This window comes from Typopeltis vanoorti, chromosome 2 (assembly GCF_054136105.1).
Source record: "Typopeltis vanoorti isolate ZY-2024b chromosome 2, IOZ_Tvanoo_1.0, whole genome shotgun sequence".
In the NCBI taxonomy this organism is placed as follows: domain Eukaryota; kingdom Metazoa; phylum Arthropoda; class Arachnida; order Uropygi; family Thelyphonidae; genus Typopeltis; species Typopeltis vanoorti.
The window spans coordinates 179,148,132-179,173,243 of NC_143550.1; the positions used below are offsets into that span (position 1 = coordinate 179,148,132).

The 25,112-nt window shown below is 34.7% G+C and overlaps 1 protein-coding gene across 1 annotated transcript in view; it reads right to left on the bottom strand.

The window, feature by feature from the left end:
* trio (trio Rho guanine nucleotide exchange factor) overlaps window positions 1–25,112 on the bottom strand; it is a 1,056,141-nt gene that overhangs the window by 935,031 nt on the left and 95,998 nt on the right. Inside the window, exons 6-7 of the mRNA XM_090403001.1 lie at window positions 15,702–15,815; window positions 4,582–4,781 (exon numbers count right to left, since the gene is read on the bottom strand). Of these exons, the coding sequence (XP_090259127.1) occupies window positions 4,582–4,781; window positions 15,702–15,815 (314 nt within the window). The remainder of the gene's footprint in view (window positions 1–4,581; window positions 4,782–15,701; window positions 15,816–25,112) is intronic.

Below are 25,112 nucleotides of genomic sequence, written 5' to 3' on the forward strand. Positions count from 1 at the left end.
CCTACTCCAATCATCTGGAATTTGTCCCTCTCTCCAGGTCTTCTGAACTATTCAGTGCAAGAATATTATACCTCCATAGTTGAGCATTTCTGGTCAAATATCATCTACTCCTGCCGCCTTTCCACATTTCAGACTTTTTGATGGCTTTTTCTACTTCAAGCATGGATATATATTCCTGATTGCATGCCTGTTGAGTGTTTTTTACCACTGTGATGTCACTGCTTGTTCATTTAGCAATTTTTCAAAGTAATTACTCCATACATCAAGGATATCTTTTTCATGTTACCTTTAACATCTCTAATTCCTTTAATGGCACTCTTTCAACAGCCTCCAGAATATTTTGCCACCTTCCTGATATATATTTTCTATGTTCTTACCAAAGTCTTCCTAACGTTTGTGGATAGGGAATTGAAGTTTAGGGGGCACATTGCAAAAGTGACTAAAACAGCTCACCAAATCACTTGGCTTCTGAAAAATACTTTAACATGCAGAGACAAACAAGTTGTTGTTCCTCTGTATCGAGCCTTGATAAGACCCCATCTGGACTACTGTGACCAGTTATGGGCACCAGGGTTTCTTCGTGATGGGGAGGAAGTGGAGAGGATCCAGAGACGAGTGACCAAGATGATAGCAGGTCTGTGGAAGAAACCTTATGAGAATAGGTTGAAGATTTGTGGGTTGCAGAAATTGGTCGATAGGCAAAGGAGGGGTGATATGATTGAGACATTCAAATTACTGAAGGGTTTCTATATGATTGATCCAGAAGATATTTTTGAAAATATGACTGGTGGTGGGAGGACTAAGGGCCATGAATGGAAGCTGGGCAAGAGCGTGGTTGACAAAGGTGTTAGAGCTAGGTTTTTTACTTGGAGAGTAGTGAATGAGTGGAATAAGCTTCCAGAGTCTGTTGTGGGTGCTACGACCATGAATGAGTTCAAGGCAAGGTATGATAGATACTGTGTGAATGTTGAATAGTTGTTCTTGACATGATGTTAGGGCCTCCCTCGATGAGTCTGTCGACTCCTTGGAGTTGCCCGGAACAACAATAATAATAATAATAACGTTTGTTTAGCTAGTTTTACACAGTGTTTAGCTTTCTTACATTTGTCTCTGTATTCTCTATGAGCAGAAGCTGATTTATTCACCAGGAACTTTCAATATGCCTTCTTCTTTTCCTTCACTGCCTTTTTAACTTCCTGTGTCCACCATGGAGTTCTGATTTTTCTATCCTTGCAGAGAACCTCACCACATGCCTCCCCAGCTGAATCAATCAATATTTTTTTGGGGGGGTTAACCCTGAATCTCCAAGGTTTTGTTCCTGTTTTCACACTCTTTCATTTTTTCTTGAATAATGTTTGTGTATTGTTGTAAGTTTTTCACTTGGTTATGCTATAAATTAAAGATACTAGGAAATTATATACAGGTAACCCTCATATAAAGCGGATGATAGGTTCCATAGAAATACTGCGTTATACTCAGTTTACCGCAAACCTAACGTTATACATTAGGTTTGTGGTAAACTGAGAGGTTGATACCACCATTCGGAAGCTTCTTAATTAAAGTGTACAGAAATGATAATTGGATAAAAGGACCTGTTCGACTTTCTTAACAAAATCAACTCTCTACACCACACAATCAAATTCACTCTAGAACTTGAAAAAGATAACCAATTATCATTTCTGGACACTTTAATTAAGAAGCTTCCGAATGGTGGTATCAATCTCTCAGTTTACCGCAAACCTACCAATATAGGACGTTATTTACATTCTCTTCCTGCCACCACATTTCTCAGAAATTTAGTATTGTACACATGTTGAAGAACCGTGCCTCTCTCCTTACAACAGATCAACAAGACCTCCAGGAAGAACTATCCCTGATATCCACCAACCTTACCATGAATGAATTTCCTCGAAGACTTGTCCACAAGATACTTTTCTCTGAACTCCGACAAAGACAACAAGATGATATACGTTATATTTCTACTATCGACATTCCATACTTAGGGACAGTATCCAATAAGATTGCTAGACTCCTTAGACCACATAAAATAAGAGTGGCCTTTAAACCCACAGAAATGATTAGACAATTCTTAAGATCTCCAAAAGATAGCCATCCTTTCTCCAAATATGCTGGAGTTTATAACATACCCTGCTCGTGCAGCTTGAATTACATCGGCCAAACTTCAAGGAGCCTTGAAATTAGGCAAAAAGAACACATAGGTGACATCAATAATAACAGAGAAGAAAAATCGGGGTTAGCTTTTCATTTCTCAAGAACGAACCATACCATAGAGTGGGATAGAAGTACAATTCTTTACATGGAGGAGGACTTCCGCTCCTGAATTTTTAAGGAGGCCACAACAGTTGCCTGCTGTATACAAAATCTTAATAGGAACCAAGGACTAATCTTGCCTGTGATCTGGAAGACCCTTATCAGATCCTTCAACTTGCCAGAACTGAATTATAGTGCCAATTATAGAACGTTCCTAAATAACAACAAGTGATATCATGCACACTCTATGCATGTATATTACGCGCTCTGTTCTTTGTTTAATATAATTGGAATCAGTTGATTATAGTTTGTAACAGTTTTTTACTTTTTAGTGCCTTACATCAGTTATGTACCACGAAGATGCCAACAGCCTTAGTTGGTGAAACTAGTTGGTATAACATAGTTGTTTATTATATGCACTTGATCAATATAATCCCATTAAAAGTCTTTCCAGAAGATAAAATTTGATTTTTAAGTAACGCGGTGAAAAATATATGAAAAGATAAAGGGTTACTACAATTTCCAGCCTGTGTTTTTATCAAAACCGCGTTGTATAAGTACCACATTGAATAAGGATTACTACAATTTCAATAAAGGTTGAAACCAGTTGGGGTAGTGACCCTTCCCATAATGCACAGCATTATACATGTCCACAAGGCTATATGCTTTGCATTATGGGATACTAAGGCAAGTGATGTGAAGTCATACCACCTTTACCACGAGTTGCCCCAGTCTCGAAGATATTTCAGGCGCAAGCTTTGTTTGCTTACACTTGGATAAAGGATTAAACCAAGTATATAATTTCTTGGTATCTTTAATTTAATGTTTGTGTATTTTAGTTTACAGTTCACATCTGAGAGTTGCTCAACTTTTATTCGCTTTAAAACTTTCTTACATGTTCTTCTTTTCAATATGAAATTCAATATTATCCTGCTCAAGACTAAATGGTAATCACTTCCAATTTCAAATCCTCTGTATACACTCTGTGTCCTGCACCTGTGAGAAAACATCACTATCAACAATAACATAGTCAATGAGACTTTTCTAATTCCTTGCTCTTACTCTCCATGGGAATTTGTGCACATTTTTATGTTTGAACATAGTGTTAGTAATAACCAGTCCATATCCTGAGTAGAAATCGAACAGGTATTTGCCATTATTATTAGCGTTACGCTTTTCTTCAAATTTTCCCAAAATATTTTTGTATGTCTGACAATCATTTCCTACTCTGTTCCCCAACAAGTACAACTTTTCCTTTTTCATTGTGTCAGTTGCTTTTTCAAAATCCTCAAAAATTCTTCCTCTTAGTAGAACCTTCTGTGGGACCATAGGCACAAATAAGTCTCACTGTCCAGTTTCCCCATTCTTATATTTGCCCACATCACTCTACTTGATATTGATTGCCATTCAAGAAGATTATCTTGAATATAGAATTATCTTGAATATCTCATTTTCCCTGATTGTTATGGCCTGAATATAGCATTTGTATTTATTGATTAGAAAGATTTAGCTGTATCTTTATAGACAAAAGCCTTTGGTCAGAAAGACCTGGGTTTGATTCCCGTGCATGATGTGAGGAACCTTTATTTGGTCTCTTTCAAATGAAAGTGAGTTAGCCGATCTCATATGGAGGCAGAGGGTTTTTTCACCTAGAAACTCTGTTTTTTTTTTTTGTCCTTCAGAACAGACAAACTGGCGAAAAGTCAGTAGCTAACTTTTCGCTGTTCACTTGGTTTCCTGAAAAAACAATGAGAGCCTTGTTTAACTGGGCAATGCCCCAGCCAGCATGAAATTCTGTCATGTTGTATTGTACTATCATTTTACATTGTGGTTTAAGCCATATGAATACAATTTGGTCAGCTAAATCCCAAATTGCCAGCCCATTCTTGTTCCTTCAGTATCCAGGTAGATACCTAACAGGATGCACTATGAGAAGGTAAAGATTGGACATCAGGTCAGAATCCCTGGTCGGTTCTCTGCTTTCCTTTAAAGGCTATGTGGAGGTCTCCTCTCAGTTATACAGCTTTGACCCTTAAGAACTCCTTAAGCACCAAGAGTGAAAATGACTGAATGGCACATAACAACAACAGAGAATACTTTAGGAATACTTCAAGGGGAAGGCTGTTCCCTATACCAAGGTAGTGTTAGAATGGGATTTGGTGAGTCATCAATTCAATGTGAGAGGTTAGAGCATAATTGATATCTAAATTTCATTTGTAACAGCTCAGCAATGCTTAAAAAAAAATTCACACTCTTGAAAGCTCACTAAGTTAGATTTCAATTACTTAAAGAATAACCAACATTTCTTACCTATGCAAGACTTGCTGTCCTTCCAAATCTGTGTCTTCTACAGGAGCTTGCATTACCTTTTTTTTCATGCTAACATGTTCATCAATCATAACTTTGGCCCCAGATACATCATCAGCAAATTCATTTCTTGTCAGTTCTTCTTTCATGCCCTCCATCCTATCTAACAGGTCAGTAGCTTTCCACAAAAAATTTTCAAGTGCCTAATGCAAAAGCATAAAAAACTAAAACAGTTAGAAACAGCAAAACAGTCAAAAAAAAAATGTAACATATGTCTACAAATATAGAAATGCAATCTAGTCTACTCTGCACCAAAGGCAATAATACTGATTGCTAAATTTGTAAGCCCTTCATCAAAGAGGAAAAACAACAATCGTGTTACTAAAAAGTGCTAAAGTTAACTCATATAACCACAGTTAACTCAAAAAGTAAAAGGAAAATGTCTCAAAAATGTCCATACAAAGCAATGGCAAAAATTTTAAAGAAAAACAAATTTTTAAGCACCGTTGCCATGCAGACATGTCCTTTGGCTGGAAACATCTAAATCTGAATCCAATTTAAGAACATTAACATTTCTTATAATGGCTTTTGAAATGAAAGCAAGTCATCCTCATACATAATTAGAAGGGATTTCTTCCCACAAAACAACAATCTAGCCAAAACAAAAATAACAGACTACTGAGACAGGATTAACTGTCCTGCTCTAGTAATCACCAAACCCAGTGAAATCTCCACATGTGTGTCAGTTTAAGCCATTGCTCATTTATTGAAGCTATAGGTTAGAATACCATGTAAGACATGGATATTTGTAAAAGCTTTTCTGAACATAGATATTCTTGCTATCTTATGAACTCAAGAGAAACTTTAATTTCAACATTCTAAAATGTTATTTTTCTTTCTTTTCTGTAGCAAAATCGTCGATGACATTGGCGAAGTCTATTTCATAGTAATGTATGTAATTCTTAATCAATTTTATTTAGAAAAACTCCTCTCACAACTAGCAACAGATACAGCAATTGTGAGGAAAATTCGCAGTAGTATTACAATATTTGGAAATGAGTTCTCGAGACTGTATTTTAGAATTAACTGCAAAAGTTAAAAAAAGTTCAAAGTGCCGCCCAGGGCGGACCGCCCCTCCGCACCCCCCCTAGCTATGCCTCTGCGAGCATGTTCTTCATTTGGATAATGTCGGGCAAAATAATTGCCTAAATTACTGGCTAGTTTAAGACCTTCTTTAATTATATCAGCATTTAAAGGATTATCTTGATCATTATCTTCTTCGCTTTCAGGAGTCTCAGAAACAATCTCCACTATTTCGTCTTCACTAAGAGGTTTATCAATTAACAATTCTTCGATATCTGCAGACGTAAGCTCATCGAATCCTTCTCCGCCAATTTCACATGCCAAACTTATTATATTGGGGAATTCTGCAGTATGATTGAAGGGACAGGAGCATTCTCTTAAACACATGCAGGTCAAATAGCTTTCCAGCATGCATTCATAGTTTCTGGTCTCAATTCAGATAACGATAATCAAACCTGATCAATGCAATCCATAAATGAAAATTTTTTCCACACATCCATAACTGACAGTGTTTCGTCATCATTTAGCTTGTTCAAAACATACTGAAATGTTCGTCTGAAATATGTTTTAAAAGTCGCAATTATATCCTGATCTAGAGGTTGTAGCAATGATGTGGTATTGGGCGGCAGAAAAGAAAATTGCACATTTGGGTGTTCTATGGCAGGATGATTGGGTGCATCATCAAGAATCAAAAGCACTTTAAATTCGAGACTCCTGTCATTCAAATAGCATCTAACTTCTGGCACAAAATGTTTGTGGAACCACTCAGTGAAAATATCAGTGTCACCCAAACTTTTTTGTTGGCCATCCAATGAACTGGCAATTTTTGAAAATCTATGTCTGTCATTGGCTGTGGTCTTAATGATCAATTTATGAGGAGTGGTTTTAACATCCGATCTCCTAAAGCGTTCGAACAAAATAGGAGTGTTATGCAATCCTTTGCTGCTTTGAACCCACCAACAGTTTTTTGCATTTTTAATACGTAAGTTCTGTTTGGCATTTTTTTCCAGAAAAGGCCGGTTTCATCCATATTCCAAACTGTTCATGAGTGTAATAACCTCCATCTTCAATTATTTTAGCAAGTTTTTGTGGAAATGCTTTCATCAACAGAAGCCAGCCATGAAATTCATATTTCTTCCTCATTTGAGATGAAGTATCTGGCTGCAGTTTTTTAATCTGTTCATAAAAGCTCAATGCTGATTGCTTGATGGAATTTCCGTCAACTGGCATTCTTTTTTGTACATTATCTTCTATCCATATCACTAAAGCTTTTTCAGTCTTTTCTAGAACATCTCTTGTATATGATGATAATTTCACACTCGATTTTGTACCAGAACATACCGCTTTTCTAATAGCCTCTTCATTTTTCTTTATAGATCTGACAGTTGATTCATAGACTCCAAAATGCTTACACACAGCTGTCGCACCTTCCCCAGTTTGAAGACGATCTAAAATTTGAATTTTTATATCCAAGGAAACGGCTTTCCTTTTATTTTTTTTTTTCGTTATCGGCAACATCATGTGAGGGCTGGATTAATGAAATCTTCGGTTAATGAAATGAAAGTTTGAAAATTACATATAGCTTACCATTTATTATTTATTGGCAAAATTATTAATATTTACCTAAATGAAATAATAATAAAATGGAATAAAAATTTCCATCAAGGTATTAAACTTTCTCCTACTGTGAACTTAAACACTCTCCTTTTTGCCGACGACCAAATAATAATAATTACAATTCTGAAGATATTGTAAAATGAAAATATTCTCCAATATTTAAAACAGAAAGCTATTTCAGATCTAAATCAGATAGCCAAAGATTATGGTATGATAATATCAACAGAAAAATAAAAAACTATGGCCTTTAAAGGACAAGATCCAGCAAGAACTAAAATAGTAATAGATAACAAGATCTTAGAACAGGCGAATTCATTTAACTACCTAGGATGCATGATCACATATGAAAATGAAAAAAGATATAAACATAAAAATTGCAAAATATTTAAAAATAACAGGTGTAATTAACTCCATATTTAAACCAAACCTAGTTCAAAAACAAACCAGACTAGAAGTATACAATACATTAGCCCTACCAGTCTTATTGTATGGAAGTGAAATCTGGACAATAAAACAAAAAGACAAACAAAGATTAATAACAGCAGAAATGAAGTTTATGAGAAAAACTGCAAAGTATACTCTATTTGATCACAAAAGAAATGAAGAAATTATGAAAGAATTAAACCAAGAATCAGTAATAGAAAAAATTAAAAAACATAAACATAAATGGATGGAACATGTTGAAAGATGTTCAACATGTTCCATCTTCGGTAATCTTTCTGAAAACAGAAAGATTACCAAAGCAAGCCTTAAAGTACAAGCCATTAGGAAAAAGAAAACTAGGACGTCCTCTTAAACGATTCAATAATGACTTCTAAGGCCGTAACAGGCCATACTAAGCCTAAATCCTTGATATGCATGATGATGATGAATTATAGACTTCACTTCTAAAAGCTACTCTACTTTGATTCAGTCATACACATTTTTCTTTTCAAAGTGATTCTCATTTTTATCCAGTTCAAAACTAAATGGAGATTACTTCCTATTTTAAATCCAATATAAATCTGATTCTGGCCCAGGGTGAGGATATCACCAAAGAGAAAATGTCTTTCTTGTATGCTCTTCTCTGTCCATGTAAATTTATACATCTTAATATCAAACATTATCATCATTATCAAATTCCTGCCATGTACCTTCAAGGGGTGTACAGGATATGATAGTACTACATGAAAAAAATTACATTACTAACTTCCTATCTACAATTTTCCTCCAAATCAGTCTGTTACTGTCAAAACTCCAACATTATCAGATCTTATATTTCTATCGTCTAAGGCACTTTGTACCGTATCAATCCACGTATATCATGGTCTTCCTCTGGATCGTTTTGCTGCCAACCTGGCAGAGAACACTTGTTTTGCTAATCTTTCTTCGCCCATTCTGTTTAAGTGACCATACCACCTGAGATTACCTCTGCTAATGCATTCCTGGATGCTGACAATGTAAAGTTCTTTCCTAATATCGTCTTTTTTAATAGGATATTGCCATTGATGTCATCTGTTCACACCCCTAATCTTTCTCAAGACTCTCATATCTGCAGTCTCTAGTCTTTGGTAAAGTGTTCTACTTCTGACCCAGCTCTCAGATCCATAAGTTAAAATTGGTTTGAACACTGTCTTGTATACAGCTAATTTAGTGTTTTGACTAATTTCTCTCTTATTCCATATAAATTTATTCAGTTGACTTCCTACCATACCAGCTTTCTTGATTCTGTTGTCTATTTCCATATTTAATTTACCAACTTCCCTAAAAATCGTGCCTAAGTAGCTGAAATGTTTTACTTAATGCAGCTGATATTTTCAATGCTTCTGCCTATTATCTTTGTCTTGTTATTGCTGACCTTCATACCATATCTATCACAACACTTATTCAATTTAGTCAGGGAATTTTGCAGACTTGTAGCAGATTTATTTAGAAGTATAACATCATCCGCATAAAGCAAAGAGCTGACATTAACATCTCCAATTTTGATATCAGGTTTAATACCACTTTCTTTCATAATGTGATCCATATAGATAATGAATAACAGAGGGGATAATGTACATCCTTGTCTGACACCAGATTTAACATTAAACCATCTTCCTGTACTTCCTTCAATTCTAACGGCTGACTTACAACTCAAATAAAGACTAAGTATTGCTTGATATAATGCCCCATTGACGCCATATAACTGTAGCGTATTGAATAGCTTCTCTCTTGGCACCTTGTCATATGCCTTTTCCAAATTGACAAAACTTAAATACAGATCTTTGTTATATTCCCAGGCTTTCTCAACTATTTGTCGTAAAGTGAAGATCTGATCCTGACAGCCTCTATTTGGTGGAATCCAGCTTGTTCTTCATCAAGCTTTTCTTCCACGATTCTTCTCAACCGTTTCTCAAGTATACTTGAATAGATCTTGCCAGGAACACTCAGTTTTTTACCACTGTGCTGTCATCACTGCTTGTTTCATTTAGCAGTTTTTCAAAGTAATTACTCCATACTTCAAGGATATCTTTTTCTCCCGTTTTCATGTCACCTTTATCATCTCTAATTCCTTTTACAGCACTCTTTCCTCCATTCTTAAGCTTATTCAACAACCTCCAGAATATTTTGCCACCTTCTTGATATTTATTTTCTATATTCTTGCCAAAGTCTTCCCATGACTTTTGTTTAGCTAGTTTTGCACAGTGTTTAGCATTCTTGCATTTGTCTCTGTATTCCCTAAGAGCACAAGCTGACTTATCTGACAGGAACTTTTGATATGTTTTCTTCTTTTCCTTCACTGCCTCTTTAACTTTCTGTGTCCACCAGGGAGTTCAGATTTTTTTTATCTTTGCAGATAACCTCACTACATGCCTCACTGGCAGAATCAATCAATGTTTTCTTCAGAGTTTGCCACTGAATCTCCAAGGTTTGATTTCTGTTCTCAAACTCTTTCATTTTTTCTTCAATAATATTTGTGTATTTTAGTCTACAGTTCACATCTGAGAGCTGCTCAACTTTTATTCGCTTTAAAACTTTCTTACATGTTATTCTTTTCAATATGAAATTCAATTTTATCCTGCTCAAGACTAAATAGTGATCACTTCCAATTTCAAATCCTCTATACACTCTGGTGTCCTGCACCAGGGAGAAAACATCACTATTAACAATAACATAGTAAATGAGACTTTTCTTATTCCTTGCCTCTTCTCTCCATGCGAATTTGTGCACATTTTTATGTTGGAACATGATGTTAGTAATAACCAATCCATGTCCTGAGCAGAAATCCAACAGATATTTGCCATTATTATCAGCTTTGCTCTTTTCTCCAAATTTTCCCAAAATATTTTTGCATGTCTCACAATCATTTCCTACTCTGCTATTTAGATCCCCAACAAGGACCAACTTTTCCTTTTTCATTGTGTCAGTTGCTTTTTCTAAAGCGTCAAAAAATTCCTCCACTTCTACCTTGGTAGAACCTTCTGTGGGACCATAGGCACAAATAAGTCTCATTGTCCAGTTCCCCATTCTCATATTTGCCCACATTACTCTACTTCAGACTGACTGCCATTCAAGAAGATTAGCCTCGTATTTTGTGTTGAATACTATGGCTACTCCTTCTTTTCCTTGATTGTCATTGCCTGAATATAACATTTTGTATTTATTGCTCAGAAAGATCTCACCAGTTTTTGTCTTTTCTGTTTCAGTGACCCCTAATATGTTGATGTGGCACTTATCCAATTCCTCAGCTAGCTCCATTTCTTTGCCACTTATGTTGATAGTACCGAACTCTGTTGATGTTGAGTTGGGGTTTGGTTTCAGATTAGATAATATCAAACATTGTATTAGTAATTAATAGTCCACGTCCTGAAGAAATCCAGCAGGAACTTACCATTATTATTAGCATGCTGTCTTCTCCAAATTTTTTTAAAACATTTCTATAGTATACATTCATTTCCTGTTCTGCTGTTTAAGTCTAAATAAGAACCTGCTTTTCCTTTTTTTTTTTTAATATCAGATGCCCTTTCAGGGGGTAGAAAAATTCCACTACTTCTTTCGTAACCAAATCTCTTAAAGAACCGTAACAAAAATAAGTTTCACTGTCAGCTTACTTCAAATTTTCATAAACTCTTCACTGTACTTAACAGGTTTGATGCCATCCAAGAAATTTATCTTCATGTTTAATGTTGATTACTATTGTTGTTGGAGGTTTAATGGGATATTTTCAGCACTGAGAAAGGATTAAAACTAATTTTAATGACTCCACTATTTTGTCTCAGTCACTGAGACATCTTCAGGAATTACAAATAACTTTTGTAACAACACACTCAAATACAATACAATACTAAGTGAAACACATGGGTGACTGCATGTACATTTCAAATTCCCATTGAGAGTGCATATGTGCACTCTCTATAGGCATTTGTAGGTGGCCTAGGATGTAATGTGGGATCTCTGATAATTATCAGAAACATTAATTATAATTAATGTTACCCAAATTTTGGAAAGTTTTATGCAACCGTTAAATTCAGTTGATTTCTGAGTGCCACTGCAGATTCTAAAAATTAAATTTTAATTTTATTATTAAATTAATTCTTCTAAAACTTTACCCATTACAAGTTTAATACCTGGACCATTATATTGACCCTTAAATAGACCAAACACACTGAATACTTTCAAAAAAACTTTGCACCGTTGAGGCTAAATCATTCCAAGTAAAGGTGATAAATGCAAACGTGAAAACTATAGAGGAATAAGCCTCATCAGTACTGGTTATAAGTTATATTCATGAATATTAACTTCAAAACTTAAATCATATGTAGACAAACTTTTTGAAGAAAAAAAATGGTTTCCAAAAAGGACAATCATATATTCACACAGCTTTTACATTAAAAATATAATGGAGAACTGTGAATTCAACACAGAAAAAATGATACATATGCAAAAAAAAAAAACATCATGATTTATGGTATGCACAACAATATGAAAAATGGAAGTAAAAGAGAAAATTTCCAAAAAATTTGGAAAAACAAATCAGAAAGTTATCAGGTCCATAATCTATGTCAGCAGTACATGAGAAAGTAAACAATAAAAAATGGAGAAGTTCAATTTATAAAAGATCCAACCTGACCTAACCAGATGGATAGGATTAAGTAAGTCTGATGTTTATACACAGTCTTACCATAATTAATGTTACAACTTCCACACACCTGCTCACTGCCTACAGAATTGCAAGAGCACAGTTCGGTTAGTGGCAGCCAACATTCGTGCGCTTATCAGTAGAGAGAGAGAGAGAGAGTTGTCTAGCTGTATGAGTTAATATGCAGTGAGCAGCTTATGAGAACCAGGTAACTATAACAGCACTTCATAAGGTTGGAATAAAGCTAACTGTTGTTTTCAACATGCTAAAAACACTCTGGATCATCAGTAGCATGTTGGTGTATTGGGCTATTATTATTATTACTAGGGGGGCTTCGCCCCTAGTGCCTACGGCACCCATGTGGTGAGGTTGTCTACAAGGATAGAAAAATCAGAACTCCATGGTGGACACAGGAAGTAAAAGAGGCAGTGAAGGAAAAGAAGAAAGTAAATCAAAAGTTCCTGGAAAATAAGTCGGCTTGTGCCCTTAGAGAATACAGAGACAAATGTAAGAAAGCTAAACACTGTGTAAAATTAGCTAAACAAAAGTCATGGGAGGACTTTGGCAAGAACATAGAAAATAAATATCAAGAAGGTGACAAAATATTCTGGAGGTTGTTGAAGAAGCTCAGAACAGGAGGAAAGAGTGCCGTAAAAGGAATTAGAGATGATAAAGGTGACATGAAAACAGGAGAAAAAGATATCCTTGAAGTATTGAGTAATTACTTTGAAAAATTGCTAAATGAAACAACCACTGATACCACAGTGGTAAAAAACACTCAACAGGCATACAGTCAGGAACATATATTCATACTTGAAGTAGAAAAAGCCATCAAAAGCAAAACCAGTTTTAACTTATGGATCTGAGAGCTAGGTCAGAAGTAAAGCACTTAGCCAAAGACTAGAGACTGCAGATATGAGGGTTCTGAGAAAGATTAGAGGTGTGAACAGATGGCATCAATGGCAATATCGTATGAAAAACAAGGATATTTGGAAAGAACTTGACATTGTCAGCATCCAGGAATGCATTAGCAGAGCTAATCTCAGGTGGTATGGTCACTTGAACAGAATGGGCGAGGAAATATTAGCAAAACAAGTATTCTCTGCCAGGTTGGCAGGAAAACGACCCAAAGGAAGACCAAGATATAGGTGGATTGATACGGTACAAAGTGCCTTAGACCAGTGCTTCCCAAACTGTGGGCCACAGCCCCCTTGGGGGGGCAGTAAGTTTTGTTGAGGGGGCCGTGAAATAATGAAAACAAATTTAAAATGTTTTAAGACTAAGTAGATTTTTTTAATCTTAAAAGAAATGTATTTAATTTTTATTATTTATTATTTCTTTTTTGTTCTTTTTTATATTTTAATGGAAAAAATCACACATTGGTGTTGGTTCACAAATTTTGCTTCTGGCATATTTTGGCGATTAATGAATATTAGTAAATATATGCTTATTCACATAAGTTTCATTTCAAAGGTATTAATAAGCACAAAAAAAGATTACAAACGTAAAATCTCGAATATAAATTGTATTGAATATAAATACAATACATATTATAATAATATATGTCTATTTTACGATTTTTTTTTGATGGGGGCCGTGAAATATTTAAATTTTTCCAAAGGGGGCCTTGGCATTCATAAGTTTGGGAAGCACTGCCTTAGATGATAGAAATATAAGATCTGATAATGTTGGAGACTTGACAAATAACAGACTGATTTAGAGGAATATTGTAGATAGGAAGTTAGTAATGACGTAAATTTTTCATGTAGTACTATCATATCCTGTACACCCCTTGAGGGTAATTGGCAGGAATTTGATGATAAGTTGTTACATCTGTCATAAGCATCCATGTGAAATTGCAAGTCACTCTATCAAGCAGTAGTTTGTTTTATACAGCTGTCTGAAGCAAAAGTGTTGTCAGTATCCCTTGAAATGGATAAAATTGAGAATCCTGTGGCTATAAAATTCTTTGTAAAAGAAGGTTTAAATACCAAAAGGAATTAATTCAACGTTCATAAAAGTTTATTGGCACTCTTCTCCTTTGTTTTTGACAATTAAGAAATGAGTTGCTGAGTTTAAACATGGCTATGCCAGCCTTGAAGATGATATATGTGAAGTACATCCAAGAAGTGTAACAACACCAGAAATCATTGATCAAGTGCACTATATGGTATTGAATGACCGTCAAGTCAAAGTGTGTGAAATTGCAGACTATAAGGATTTCCAAAAGAACGTGTATGATATATTTTGCATGAAGAATTGCAAATGAAAAAGTTTGCGCAAAGCTATGGATGAGACTTGGATTCACCATTACATAACAGAATCCAAAACAGTGGACAGAAGCCAGTTGTTCAGCGCCAAAGAAGACCAAGTCGGTTCTAACTAAGCAGGAAAGGTCATGGCATTGGTGTTTTGGGATGCTAAAGGCATTTTGTTTATTAATTATTTTGAAAAGGGTAAAACATAACTGGGGAATATTATTCCAATCTTTTAACCACACTAGACGAAAAAATTCGTGAGAAAAACCTGATTTGCAGAAGAAAAATATCATCTTTCATCAGGACAATGCACCTCCCAACTATCTCTTCCCAAAACTAAAATTCTTCCTTGCTGGTCAGCGTTTTTCTACGAATCAAGAGATGATTGTGGCTGTAGAGGGGGTATTTTGCAGATCTTACTGAGAACTACTACAGGGACGGGATAATAGCGTTGGAGCATCGCTGGAATAAATGTATTAGTCTTAAGAGAGATTATGTTGAAAAATAAAATAATGTAGAAATTATAAATTCGTTTTTTCATTGTTAGGCAGAGAACTTTTCAGACCACCCTCGTATATATGTGAGTATCACATCTGGATGGGTGTCTGAACGGTTCACAGAATAAGTATTCTTAAATGTGATGCCCTTTCTCCCTATACCTATTCCAGTTTTGTAAATATTAATATTTAATCAGCAAAACCTGCAGTATTTAAGTAATGAAATATATTTACAACTTTTTAAGATGAAACAATAATATATTTCTTTCACTGTATAAGAATAAAAATATTATGAAAATCTAATTAAAATCTAAACAAATAATACATAACTATATTTTGTAAAATTTATCTTGCACCGCATTTGCTTTTCATATATCAGTATCAATGCAATATCATTTCAATTTTCTAGTGAATAATGATTTCAAGAATTTTTTCCACGATGAATTTTCCAAGCATAAAATTTTCCACGATGAATTTTCCAAGCGTAAAATTTTCCACACTGCGATGAATTGTCCCTGAACCTTAAAAAAATACCTTCAAGAGAAAGTAATTGAAATGTTAACATACCAGCCTAAGTTCTATCCAGAGACTGTGATCATAGGAAAGAGTTCCATCAAGGTCACTGGTAAGCTGTGATGGATCAATGTACTTTGAAAGGGTTTCAACTGATATCATGCTTGTCTGTAAAAAATAAATAAAAAATAATTTTACTTTATATATAATAATATAAGATATATATATAAATATATATAGTTTTATAAAGAATTAAATGACTAGAACCGAGATTTAAGTAAAAAGGTTTTAATATAAACACACTACTAGTTTCGGCCTGTAACAGTCTTCTTCAGGTGACATTATAAAAAAAGAAAAAACAATAAACATTGAGGGTTAAAAGACTATGAACAACATAGACAGTGTTTATACATAATTAGCATCTATGTTGTTCATAGTCTTTTAACCCTGATTGTTTACTGTTTTTTCTTCTATGACTATGAACAACATAGACAGTCTTTATACATAATTAGCATCTATGTTATTCATAGTCTTTTAACCCTCATTGTTTAGTGTTTTTTCTTCTTTCATAATGTCACCTTAAGAAGGCTGTTAAAGGCCGAAACTAGTAGTGTGTTTATATTAAAACCGTTTTACTTAAATCTCGGTTCTAGTCATTTAATTCTTTATAAACCTATGTATGTTAACCGAGTCAATCACAATTCTGTCATAAATGATATATATACATATTTTTTTTTATGAAAAAATTCAATGACTAGAACCAAGATTTAAGTAAAAGGGTTTTAATATAAACACACTACTAGTTTCGGCCTGTAACAGCCTTCAGGTGGTGACATTATAAAAGAAAAAACACTAAACATTGAGGGTTAAAAGACTATGAACAACATAGACAGTCTTTATACATAATTAGCATGAAAACGTTGTAGTTGTATTTGAAGCTGTTCTTTCATTTGTTGCATTGTTGGGAGGGTGCGTGTTTGCTGCATCACGTGAACGCCAGTACATGATTACAGCTGAATGACTATCTGGGAGGTTGTAGCTTAAGTTGTTATTTAGATGAATAGGATTGAAGATGATTTCTCTAGATTCCAAAATTTTTCTCTCTATTTTGTCACTGCAACGGAAGATGTTAGTAGATTTTTCCCAGCAGACTTTGTGACTTTGGTTATCGTCATCATTAGGATTAGCCAAGAAACGGATATGACTTGATAATGCACTCCCTCGTTGTCTCTTGTAAGTAATGTCTCTCATGTGTTCTTCCATACGCATTTCGACAGATTTGTCTGTCTGCCGAAAACAAGGAATATCGCAGTCACATAATATTTTATATACACCAGGGTATTTGAGTTGATGATGACAAGGTTTTGGGTAGCTAATTAAGGAACAGATCTTTGGAAGTGGAGTGAAAAAGGGTCTGATATTGTATTTTCTTAGAACTTTCGTTAATTTATGTGAAACAGTACTTATGTAAGGAATAGATATATTGCTTTTGAATCTATTTGTTTCTTCTGAGTGATGTCTAGGAGGATTAAGAAGGAATTTATCAATGATTTTCTTGGAATATCCATTAACTTCGAAAGAAGTTTTCAGATGGTTTATTTCTGTAAGCAGTTCATTTGGATCATCAAGAAGAGAACAGCCTCTATGTCCCAAGGTGGAAATTATTCCAAACTTATGAGGAGGGAAATGATGGGACTGACTGTGCAGATATCTGTTGGTATGTGTGAGATTTCTATATATCGATATTATCAGTTTACCAGAAGAGCGAGTCAGTTTGACATCAAGAAAAGGCAAGGAATTATCCGTTTCAAGCTCAGCAGTAAACTTAATACTTTGATGTCGGCTATTGAGATGTTTGAGGAAAACCATAAGGGATTCATGTCCATGGCTCCAAACAATGAAGACATCATCCACATAACGTTTCCAAACTTTAGGTGTTAAAATAAAGGAAGAGATAGCCTTGGTTTCAAAATCTTCTAAGTAAATATTTGCAAGAACAAGAGATAAAGGATTACCCATAGCCAGTCCATGATTTTGTTTGTATATATTATCTTGAAATTTGAAGTAACCGGACCTGATGCAATGTGTAAGCAAGGCTAACATTTTTTGGATAACTTGTCCTTGAGTAATGTTAAGACTTCATCTGTTGGGACATTAGGGAACAAAGATGTATGTCCAAGCTAGCCATGATGTCATTTTCATCAACTGTAATATCCTTGATGTATGTAACAAATTCTGTAGTGTTCTTGATAAAGGATGGTGACTTCCCTGAAAAACTTTTGAGGTATTTGGCAAGATATTTTGAAAGATTGTATGTAGGAGAATCGCTACCTTCTACAATTGGGCGTAATGGGGTGTTCTCTTTATGGATTTTAGGAACACCATATATGCGAGGAATTAAAGGATGGAGAGAGCGTAGAGATAAACGAACGTTTCAGGATAATTCAGTTGTTGTTTTTAATAAGTTGTTTGTACGATTTTGAAGTTCACGGGTTGGATCTCTCTCAAGTATTGAGTAGGTATCATTATGTAGTAATTCAATCATTTTATTCTTGTAATCTTCAGAGTTCAGGGTGACTGTTGCATTTCCTTTATCCACAGGGAGGATGATTATATCTCTGTTGTTTTTTAAACTTTTAATAGCTTTGCGTTCAGTTGAAGTAATGTTGTGTGTAGGTGGTTTTGCGTTATTGATAATAAAGATTGATTCAATATGTAGAAGGTTTGCATCTTGTGGAGGGAGAAAAGAAGCACTTTTTTTTTTCTTGGAGGTGGTGTCTCCTTTGGTATTAATTTTGGGGAAGGAATTTATTTTGTAATCTCTTTAATGTTTCAAATTTACTTATAAGATTTACTTTGTTATTATATTGTATTCTGGCTGCTTGAGATTCACAGTATGTATTAAAGGTATGCCAACTTTCATTATCTAGAGATTCTTCCACTATTTCAGCTATTGTTCTTTTTTTATTAAAAAGAAAAGCGAGAGTGCATTTAGTATCCGATATTCTTTCAGACAGTGGGTCTAATTTAGCTTTAAGATAGATTCTCTTCGCACGTTCAGTTGTTATGTTTTCTTTAAAGCATATAAATTTAGGAAAGACAGCATGGAATTTGCAACGTTTTAAGAAGACCAACCTGTTGATGTTTAGTCCAATCCTCTTTAGTGTCTTGAAGTTTCTTTTATTATTGATAATAGAAGCCTCGTCATGAAGGTTATAGATGACAGAATGATCATTGACTCGGTTAACATACATAGTTTTATGAAAAAATTGAATGACTAGAACCAAGATTTAAGTAAAAAGGTTTTTAATATAAACACACTACTAGTTTTGGCCTGTAACAGCCTTCTTCAGGTGACATTATAAAAGAAAAAACACTAAACATTGAGGGTTAAAAGACTATGAACAACATAGACAGTCTTTATACATAATTAGCATGAAAACGTTGTAGTTGTATTTCAAGCTGTGCTTTCATTTGTTGCATTATATACTTTCAGATGTAGAACAAAGCATCCTTAGTAAAGGTCTAAACTTCATTCCTTCCCCAAAATTAATAGCAAAGGAGACACTACTTACAAAAATAGAAAAAGCTGCTTCTTTTCTCAATCCACAAGATGCAAACCTTCTATGTATTGAATCAATCTTTATTATCAATAACGCAAAACCACCTGCACACAACATTACTTCAACTGAACGCAAAGCTATTAAAAGTTTAAAAAACAACAGAGATATAATCATCCTCCCTGCGGATAAAGGAAATGCAACAGTCACCCTGAACTCTGAAGATTACAAGAATAAAATGATTGAATTACTACATACTGATACCTACTCAATACTTGAGAGAGATCCAACTCGTGAACTTCAAAATCGTACAAACAACGTATTAAAAACAACAACTGAATTATCCCGAAACGTTCGTTTATCTCTACGCTCTCTCCATCCGTTAATTCCTCGCATATATGGTGTTCCTAAAATCCATAAAGAGAACACCCTATTACGCCCAATTGTAGAAGGTATCGATTCTCCTACATACAATCTTTCAAAATATCTTGCCAAATACCTCAAATGTTTTTCAGGGAAGTCACCATCCTTTATCAAGAACACTACAGAATTTGTTACATACATCAAGGATATTACAGTTGATGAAAATGACATCATAGCTAGCTTGGACATAACGTCTTTGTTCACTAATGTCCCAACAGATGAAGTCTTAACATTACTCATGGACGAGTTATCCAAAAAAATGTTAGCCTTGCTTACACATTGCATCAGGTCCGGTTACTTCAAATTTCAAGATAATATATACAAACAAAATCATGGACTGGCTATGGGTAATCCTTTATCTCCTGTTCTTGCAAATATTTACTTAGAAAATTTTGAAACCAAGGCTATCTCTTCCCTTATTTTAACACCTAAAGTTTGGAAACGTTATGTGGATGATGTCTTCATTGTTTGGAGCCATGGACATGAATCCCTTATGGTTTTCCTCAAACATCTCAATAGCCGACATCAAAGTATTAAGTTTACTGCTGAGCTTGAAACGGATAATTCCTTGTCTTTTCTTGATGTCAAACTGACTCGCTCTTCTGGTAAACTAAAAATATCGATATATAGAAAGCCCACACATACCAACAGATATCTGCACAGTCAGTCCCATCATTTCCCTCCTCATAAGCTTGGAATAATTTCCGCCTTGGGACATAGAGGCTGTTCTCTTCTTGATGATCCAAATGAACTGTTTACAGAAATAAACCATCTGAAAACTTCTTTCGAAGTTAATGGATATTCCAAGAAAATCATTGACAAATTCCTTCTTAATCCTCCTAGACATCACTCAGAAGAAACAAATAGATTCAAAAGCAATATATCTATTCCTTACATAAGTACTGTTTCACATAAATTAGCAAAAGTTCTAAGAAAATACAATATCAGAACCTTGTTCACTCCACTTCCAAAGATCCGTTCCTTAATTAGCCACCCAAAACCTTGTCATCATCAACTCAAATACCCTGGTGTATATAAAATATTATGTGACTGCGATATTCCTTGTTTTGGGCAGACAAACAAATCTGTCGAAATGCGTATGGAAGAACACATGAGAGACATTACTTACAAGAGACAGCGAGTGAGTGCATTATCAAGTCATATCCTTTTCTCGGCTAATCCTAATGATGACGATAACCAAAGTCACAAAGTCTGCTGGGAAAAATCTACTAACATCTTCCGTTGCAGTGATGAAATAGAGAGAAAAATTGTGGAATCTAGAGAAATCATCTTCAATCCTGTTCATCGAAATAACAACTTAAGCTACAACCTCCCAGATAGTCATTCAGCTGTAATCATGTACTGGCGTTCACGTGATGCAGCAAGCACGCACTCTCCCAACAATGCACCAAATGAAAGAACAGCTTCAAATACAACTACAACGTTTTCATGCTAATTATGTATAAAGACTGTCTATGTTGTTCATAGTCTTTTAACCCTCAATGTTTAGTGTTTTTTCTTTTATAATGTCACCACCTGAAGGCTGTTACAGGCCGAAACTAGTAGTGTGTTTATATTAAAACCTTTTTACTTAAATCTCGGTTCTAGTCATTCAATTTTTTCATAAAACTATGTATGTTAACCGAGTCAATGATCATTCTGTCATATATATATATATATATATATATATATAAAAAAAAATCAGCTAACGCCTTTTTATTCCCATATATACGGGAGTAGGCGAGGCCATTTAGCCCTATCTAACTTTTGGAGACTGAGTCGGCAGTTCAATCTCCACTGGTACCCAATCAGAGAAAGATGGCCCAAGGCTATCACTAATTAAGCGGTACGCAGTAAAGAGAGACGGCTCAAATGTGCCGCCATCTCGTGGTTCCTAACCCTAACACAATATATTTAATGTCTGAAATAATGTGGGTTCTACGGTCGATTTTCTTGAGTTTACAGGACGAAAAACCCGAGTTTCCGGGAGGAAAAACCTGCTTGCCCGTGCCAGAGATCGACTAACTCGGGAACCGGTCGAAAAAAGGCTTCGAAAAATTTCCTCTAGTCGCCGACTAGACTCGAAACCAAGACTTCCTTCGTGCGGCCAAGCGCGGTGGCGTGCAAACGCCACATCCACTGAGCTACACAGGCTCTCGTATATATATATATATATATAATATAAAATATATTAATTTCATTATCATTATCAACATCCACATATGCATCCTCAATGGGTATACAGTCTACTACAACACAGTTCTGTATGATTAAATTGACATGATTAATAATTTCCTATCAACAATTTTCCCCCAAATTAACCTGTTACCTGTCAAGACTCTAATATTATCAGATCTAACATTACAGTCTTCTAAGGTACTTCTGACTGAATCAATCCGCATAAGTCTTCTTGGTCTTTTCCTGCCAACTTCACATCAAACAACCGTTTTTTGCTAACCTTTCCTCGACCATATCTTTACCTACATACAGAAGACCTCAACTGGAGTAAGGACATATTAGAAATGTTTTTGCCAATATTCTTCAAGATGAAAGAAACTGATGGGATAGAATGATTTATTCACCACTCATCTAGTTTCATGAAAATTCATGTTTCACATCACTGGGATAAACTGAATAAACCAAAAAACAGGTAACATACATACTGAAATATTTAAAAAACAGAAATAACAGTGGAAAGTGTGTATTTATTATGAAGTTGTTTGCTGGTTCATGGCCTGCTGCAAACTACCGTTAACTGTGTTTGTGTATGTCATCATCATCATCATCAAATTCCTGACATTTACCCTCAACGGGTGTGCACGATATGATAGTACTACATGAAAAATTTACATCATTACTAACTTCCTACCTACAATTTTCTGACAAATCAATCTGTTACCTGTCAAAGCTACAACATCGTCAGATCTTATATTTATATATCTATCTTCTAAGGCAATTTGTACTGTATCAATCCAGCTACATCTTGGTCTTCCTCTGGGTCTTTTTCCTGCCAACCTGGCAGAGAACACTTGTTTGGCTAATTTTTCCTCGCCCATTCTGTTTAAGTGATCATACCACCTGAGATTAGCTCTGCTAACGAATTCCTGGATGCTGACAATGTCAACTTCTTTCCTAATATCCTCGTTTTTAATATGATATTGTCATTGATGCCATCTGTTCATGCCCCTAATCTTTCTCAAGACTCTCATATCTGCAGTCTCTAGTCTTTGGTCAAGTGTTCTACTTCTGACCCAGCTCTCAGATCCATAAGTTAAAATTGGTTTGAACACTGTCTTGTATACAGCTAATTTAGTGTTTTGACTAATTTCTCTCTTATTCCATATAAATTTATTCAGTTGACTTCCTACCATACCAGCTTTCTTGATTCTGTTGTCTATTTCCATATTTAATCTACCATCTTCCCTAAAAATCGTGCCTAAGTAGCTGAAATGTTTCACTTGTTCTATAGGTATGCCATTCACAATGTGCAGCTGATATTTTCAATGCTTCTGCCTATTTTCATTATCTTTGTCTTGTTATTGCTGACCTTCGTACCATATCTATCACAACACGTATTCAATTTAGTCATGGAATTTTGCAGATTTGTAGCAGATTTATTTAGAAGCGCAACATCATCCACATAAAGCAAGGAGATGATATTAATATCTCCAATTTTGATATCAGGTTTAATAACACTTTCCTTCATAATATAATCCATATAGATAATGAATAACAGAGGTGATAATGTACATCCTTGTCTGACACCAGATTTAACATTAAACCATCTCCATCTTCCTGTACTTCCTTCAGTCCTAACTGCTGACTTACAACTCAAATAAAGACTAAGTACTTGATATAATGATCCACTGACACCATACAACTGTAGCGTTTTGAATAGCTTCTCTCTTGGCACCTTGTCATATGCTTTTTCCAGATATAGAAAACTTAAATACAGATCTTTGTTATATTCCCATGACTTTTCAACTATTTGTCATAAAGTGAATATCTGATCCTGACAGCCACTATTTGGCCTGAATCCTGCTTGTTCTTCACCAAGCTTCTCTTCCACAATCCTTCTCAACCATTTCTCAAGTATACTTGCATAAATCTTACCAAGAACACTCAGTAGGGAAATATCTCTGTAATTCTCACATTCAGTTTTATTTCCCTTTTTTTTTATATATATGAGTATCATGAGAGCTCTACTCCAATTATCAGGAATTCGTCCTTCTGTCCAGGCCTTCTGAACTATGTAGTGCAGCCAGTTGAAGACTAAATTTAATCTGAGAGAGGATATTATTAAGGTATTATTATTAATAAAATTCTGTGGATGTTAATATTAAAATTCTTCTCAATTGGTAAGAGAACCAAGCTGAACGATGAATATGTCATCAACATATCTGAGCCTAATTTTAGGTCGTGTTCCCTAAATAAAAAAAAAATCATTCTATCCTGTCTGTTTCTTTTATGTGGAATAAAACAAGAAAAAAACATTCTAATATATTTCCTGTATCACTCTGTTTAAGTGACCATACCACCTTAGATTAATCCTGCTCACACAATCTTGAATGCTAATGGTGTCAAGTTTCTTACTAACATCTTCATTGCAGAAAGGCACTCTCCAGCACAACTCATCATCTACATTACTTAATCCTCCACCTAAGCAATATGCCAACCGTTGCTCACTAATAGTATTGTCGTCTGTTAATTGTGAGTGTTCTGTAGCCAATCTGCAGGATGAAAAGTTTGAATTTCTGAGAGAAAAAACTTTGCTATCTCCATATTAGATGAGTTAACTCACCTTCAAGTGAAAAGCTCATATAAGATTCCTTTAGTTGTGACAAGAATCAAACTCATGTTTTTTTGCAGTCAAAGAGTATAATGCTCCATTATTCTTCCAAATACGTTATGGAGGCAGGGACAAGCATATGAGATTTGGAAAATAAAATAAAATGAAATATCCAGTTTGATTCCTGGAAATTAGTTATATTTGATTTTTTTTTTTTTCATTTTTAACTTATATTTGATAGAACTATAATATGATTTTATATAACTTGATTTTTTTTAAAATCAAATTGCAAATTGGCAATATTCAGTTTGAGTCCTGGACATTACAGTTAAGGGTTGTCTTGAAATAAGCCATCACTATACTGCTAACCATTTCATGATCAATATAATGCCATGGAATAAAAAAAACATACTGCATAAAAATGATATAATCGTGGGAAAACTTGAACTTAGTGAGCAGATCAAATGATTTAAGCATACACTGTCGAATAACAGCACAGAGTATTGGCCTAAACTAATGTACATATGATAACAGCAAATTATTTCTTTTCTGTCACAAGACTGTTATGCTTTGAAAACAATATTTAACCATATACTTTGGAAAGAATAAAATACGTTTGAATAACAAAACTCTTCATTTAGCAACTTGATAAACCAGAATTATTTGCATAACATTTATAAGCTACAAAAAAGC